General features: G+C 41.5%; 1 protein-coding gene across 1 annotated transcript; it reads right to left on the bottom strand.

Annotated features, from left to right (window-relative positions):
* Positions 1-2: 2 nt before the first annotated feature.
* LOC129752688 (cell growth-regulating nucleolar protein) lies at positions 3-5,309 on the bottom strand (the record flags this gene model as incomplete). The annotated part of the gene is made up of 1 exon (XM_055748457.1): positions 3-5,309. A coding segment is annotated over exon 1 (636 nt), but the record flags the coding sequence as incomplete, so codon positions are not given.
* Positions 5,310-5,705: the final 396 nt, after the last annotated feature.

Below are 5,705 nucleotides of genomic sequence, written 5' to 3'. Positions count from 1 at the left end.
ATTTCATTGGTTTCCTTAAGCTTCTTTTTGGTTTTCTTTTTTGAAGGTTCTTCGATGAGTTCTGATGATTCTCCTTCGTCCTCCAGTTTCCGTTTCTTAAAACCATTTTGTGCCGTATCAGTGCTATGTCCATTCGAATGACTATTGGTCCCATTAGTAGTTCCATTTTGCGGTTTGTTGGCATTTCCGTTAGGCTGATTCTTTTTTACTTCTTCCTCCAACAAAGCCCAAGCAGCCTGGACATCGTTCAATCGTATATGCTTGGCCGAATTCTGGAAGAAGTTCATGAAACCCTTCTGTTTCCGGGGGATATTGTCGTTCTTCCGTATCACATTGAAAACATCGCTAATTCCTTTCGGCAGGTTCCGTTTGGCATCTGTTATGGAGCGTATCGTATCTAGCCAGGCTTCCTGTTTCTTTGCACCCTTGTTGGCATTTGCCTTCGGAACGTAATCCTTACCGGAATACTTTTCGGCCTCCGTGATACAACTGGTATGGGCGTCGTAATCCTTGCCGAGGAAATCTTTCTGGCAATCCATGCAGGAAACATTGATCTGTCGTTGGCATTTCCAGCCGTGTTTCTCGACGGCTTGCTTTTTCAACGATTCTCCACAGTGATTGCACGTGAAGAATACCATTTTTATTAAACAAAAGTATGATTTGAATTTCAAAATGCGTATATTATTTTGTAGTGAAATGAGATAACTTTGTGGTTTTTTCCTGATACTCGCACGTGTTTGGCTTTATTTTGTTTTTGAATTTCAGCCGAGGCAGAAAAATGTCTTCGTTAAGTTTGTTGTCGATAAAACAGAACTTCTAACAGAAATATTTTGTGCACGCAGAAAACATTTTCAATTGGGGACGAATAAACCATAATAAGTTTCAAATTCCAAAAAAAACATTTTTGATTTTTTTGTTAAATTACTGAGGATTAAAATTAAAGAGGTTGTGCATAATTAAAACGTCATCGATTTTAATTATTATTATTAATAATATTTATTATTTATTTATTATTATTATTTCCGTTGCAAAAACATTCGGGGAAATGCAGTTCGGAAACTACAGCAAACCGACTATTTTTGTAACAGTGATTGCCAAGCGATGTACTTCCGAGAGAGAGGAAATAAAGTAGCCGAGGATCGAATTTTAAACGAAATGAAGAAAATGCTGAACGAAGTGCGCGACCTGAAGGAGTCCAACATTGCAACCCAAAATGAACTAAAGGAACTGAAATTGGTAAATATAGCTACGCAGGAGAAACTGAAAGAGACGGTACAGGAAATCGAGAAGAGTCAAGAGTTCTTAGCAGATAAATTCGACAGCTTCATGGACGAGTTTCGCCAGATGAAAATCGACCAGACCTTTCTTCAGCATGAAGTCAGAGACGTTCAGGATGAACAATCGCAAATGCGCGGAGATATTAGAAAACTTGAAAAGGAAGTGGATCGGCTTAATCGGCAGGCTCTCAGGAAAAATGCCATGATTCTAGGCGTTCCAATATTAGAAAATGAGTCCACAGGAAACGTCGTCGCGAACATAGCGACAGTATTAGGTTGTGACCTTGCGAAAGATGCGATTGTGGAAGCCAAGCGATTGCGTTCAGCAAAGCCTGATGGTAAACATCCGCCCATAAAGGTCGTCTTCAGAGAAGAAAATGCAAAGGAACAACTTTTTATGAAAAAGAAACTGCGAGGCCCATTGAATGCTGCTGAACTTGGCAATCCGTATACAAAATCCGTTGGTAGAGTGGTTATACGCGACGAATTGACCACAACAGGACTGGACCTGCTGCGGGAAGTACGTGGAGCCCAGGAACAACTTGGTCTGCAGTATGTTTGGCCCGGTAGAGATGGAGCAATCCTTACCAAGCGGCGTTCCGATTCAAAGGTCGAGATTGTTCGTGCTAAGGAGGATTTAGTGAAGCTTGAACCACCAAAATCTAAGCGGGCTCTCGAGATCTCCAACCTGGATATTTCCCTGCAATCATCGTCCATCGTCGAACCCCCCAACAAGCGTCGATAATAACAAAAATCTCTGTAGCAAATAGTCTTTTTCTTCAACAATGTCTACAAGTGCGAATAATAACTTTTTATATGAGTGTTTTGATGATTTTCTAAAAAATAAATATAAAGTAGTATATGATAAGGGTTTGAAATTACTCCAATGGAATATTCGTGGAATGAACAATATTGAGAAGTTCGACATACTCAGAGACCTCCTAGATAGGTACTCTAAAATTATTGACATAATTGTGGTGGGTGAAACATGGGTAAAATCAGGCGACACACAGTTATTCACAATAAATGGATTCGATGCAATATTCTCTTGTCGCGAGACATCGCATGGGGGATTGGCCGTATACACACGTAGCGATTTAAACGCTGACACCGAGGAAATAGAGGAGGATGAAGGTTTTCACTACATACGGATACGTATCCCCTTGGGTAATAGCTCGCTACTTCTACACGCTGTATATCGTCCACCTGTATTTCGGTTCGCCAATTTCGTAGAGAAGCTGGAAAGTAAGCTGGCCAGTAATATTAAATGTCTTGACTCGATTCTACTCGGAGATACCAATGTGCCAGTCAACATGTCTAATAACACCGTCAGAGAGTACACGAGGATCCTGGAGTCACACAACATGTTTGTTGTTAATAATGCTGTAACCCGTCCGGCCAGTGGGAATATACTCGACCACGTTGCTTGCTCTCAGAGTATCATCGGCTCGACAATAAACGAAACCATTTGCATGGATACAAGCGACCATAGCATGATCGTTACTACACTGTCAACCAGTTCCGATAAAAAGGCCCAATCCCTGAGCAAAAGCATCGTCAACCACCAGCAGCTGAATACTGAATTTGCAGAAGCCTTGATGAACATCCCAGAAAATCTATCCGCAAATGAAAAAATTGTTTTTATAGTTGACACATATAATAACACTCGAAATCGCGCCACAAAAACAATAACAGTGAAAGCAAAAGTGAAGAGGAATTGCCCGTGGATGACCTTCGACGCTTGGAACCTAATATCAACTAAAGACAAGATCTGGAAGCACTGTAAACGGAATCCTGCGGACGAACAGTCTAAAGCTGCCCTGAAACTTATCTCTAAAAGGTTGTCAAAACTTAAAAGCCACTGCAAACGGACCTACTACTTTCGACTTATGCAAACGGCAACCCCGAAGCAATCCTGGAAATTCCTAAATGAAGCCCTGGGTCGTAACACCAAAGAACACAACCCCATCACCCTCAAGTTTGGCGATGAAGTACAAACCGATCCAGCCCAAGTATCGAACAGTATCAACGAGTACTTTTGCAACGTGGGGCCTCAATTGGCTACAAATATCGTCAGCACCAGAGATATTCAACAGTTCAATGCTATTCGTTCGCATCCGCCCTCCCTGTTCTTGAGACCGGCATCTGTTGCAGAGGTTCTGTTAGAGATCAGTAACCTTAACACCAACAAATCATCTGGTCCAGATAATATTTCCGTAGCTACAGTGAAAGCCCATCACTTGGCTTTTTCCAACATCTTGACAGACATCTTCAACGAAACAATCGAAACTGGTGTCTATCCTGATGCATTGAAACTAGCCCGCGTAACTCCTGTCTTCAAGTCAGGTGACAGATCAAATGTATCAAACTACCGTCCAATTTCAACGCTCTCTGTCTTGAATAAAGTTATTGAAAAACTACTCGTCACTCGAATGAATGAATATTTAACTAGATATGACCTCATAAGCCCACGCCAGTATGGTTTCAGAAAGGGATGCAGCACTCTAACTGCAACAACCGAACTTTTGGAGGACGTGTACGATGATCTGGATAACCGTAGATATGCTGGTGCCCTATTTTTGGACCTGAGGAAAGCGTTTGACACCATTGATCATGCCTTGCTGTTACAGAAATTGGAATGGTATGGATTACGTGGACAACCCCTTCGGCTTATCGAAAGCTACTTAACATCTCGCCAACAATTTGTTTCCCTCAAAGGAGCTTCAAGTAGTAAAAGATTCATATCAACGGGAGTACCGCAGGGAAGCAACTTGGGCCCGCTGTTGTTCTTGATATTCATCAACGATCTCCCTCTGTTGAATCTGCACGGCAAAGTTCGGCTCTTTGCCGACGACACATTGATATCGTACAGCAATTCCAATCCTCTCCAGATAGTGGAATGGATTGGAAACGATCTGGAAATCCTTCAGCATTACTTCGACTGTAATCTTCTCTCGTTAAACTTGTTGAAAACTTCGTACATGCTGTTCAATTCTGGTCGTCGCTCCATACCTCAGCTGCCAATAATCCGTATAGGCAACACTCTAATTGAACGAGTGAACGAGTTTAAATATCTAGGACTACATTTCGATGATACCTTAAGCTGGGCAGCCCATATAGAGCATCTTAAACGAACACTCGCTCCGGTCGTTGGTGCCATATGGAAAATTTCTGCGTTCATTCCAACCCACTGGCTGAAAAATGTATATTTTGCGCTGTTTCACTCGAGACTACAATATCTGGTGTCACTATGGGGTAAAGCCTGTAAAAGCCGCCTAAGGGAGTTACAGGCCATGCAGAATAGAGCGCTAAAGGCTGTCTTTAGATTGCCGTATTTGTACCCTTCCGAACTGTTGTATAGTATGGACGATTCAGTACTTCCCATACGAGGTGCCCAGGAATTTCAAACTCTGGTATATACCCACAAACTCCTAACAAGCAGGGATTCCCATCACAACATGCACTTCGAAAGAATATCGTCTCACCGCTCGTCCAGAAATGCAAATCACCTTCGTCTGCTCAGGGTTAGAACAGAATTTGGAAAGAAGAAACCCAGTTACTTCGCAAGTAAACTATACAACAATCTACCAGACACATTAAAGCAATGCCCAACGTCCTCCCGTTTCAAATCACAACTGCTGTCGATCTGCAAGCAAAACATCCATCGTTTCCTCCGCTAGTATCTTCTTGCCACATAGCTAAAAAAATTGTTATTCTTTTTATTCTCGCCCCTCCACCCAGACCACCGCCGCCCACAAGCCACTCCATCCAGCCGCCACCGCCAATCATCAAAACACCTCATCACCCTCCACCGCCACCACCACAACGCTGCAAACTAATGAATATACCACAACTCTATATTAAAAAATTGTGAAATAGCCTACGAGTAGTCCCTACCATTCCTTCAAAGAGCGATAATTTGCTCACTGGAATGGTTTTACATTTTGTGAAAAAAAAAATTGTATTGAAATGAATTGTTAAACTGTTTTGATAGGGTTTTGTGCCTGTTGGAGAAGAGGCTTGGAATAAGCTTAACTCCACTGGGCTTTCCCTATCCGAGGAAAAAAAAAATAAAAAAAAAAAAAAAAAAAAAAAAAAAAAAAAAAAAAAAAAAAAAAAAAAAAAAAAAAAATTATTAACTTTTGGCTCTGAATTCTGATTCAGCGCGGGCTTCAAGTCGAGCATTTTCAAAATTATCCCGAATTGGTACTCTCGAAATTAAAGGACCAATTTTTGGCAATCAGTGCACATTTTTTTTAATATCAACATTGAGCCCCTAATTATGGGCCATATTACATAAAACGAGTCGAATAACTCGACTCGACTCCAGTCACTGTCGAGTCGATCGAAATGTATTACGGTAGTCGAGTGAAACTGATCGAATTAATTTGAGTGCTCGAATGGCGGCTATCATGTTGAAATATTTCG

This window comes from Uranotaenia lowii, chromosome 3 (assembly GCF_029784155.1).
Source record: "Uranotaenia lowii strain MFRU-FL chromosome 3, ASM2978415v1, whole genome shotgun sequence".
Classification (NCBI taxonomy): Eukaryota; Metazoa; Arthropoda; class Insecta; order Diptera; family Culicidae; genus Uranotaenia; species Uranotaenia lowii.
The sequence above is the reverse complement of the archived record's forward strand: the minus strand, read 5'-3'. Positions and strand labels throughout refer to the sequence as shown.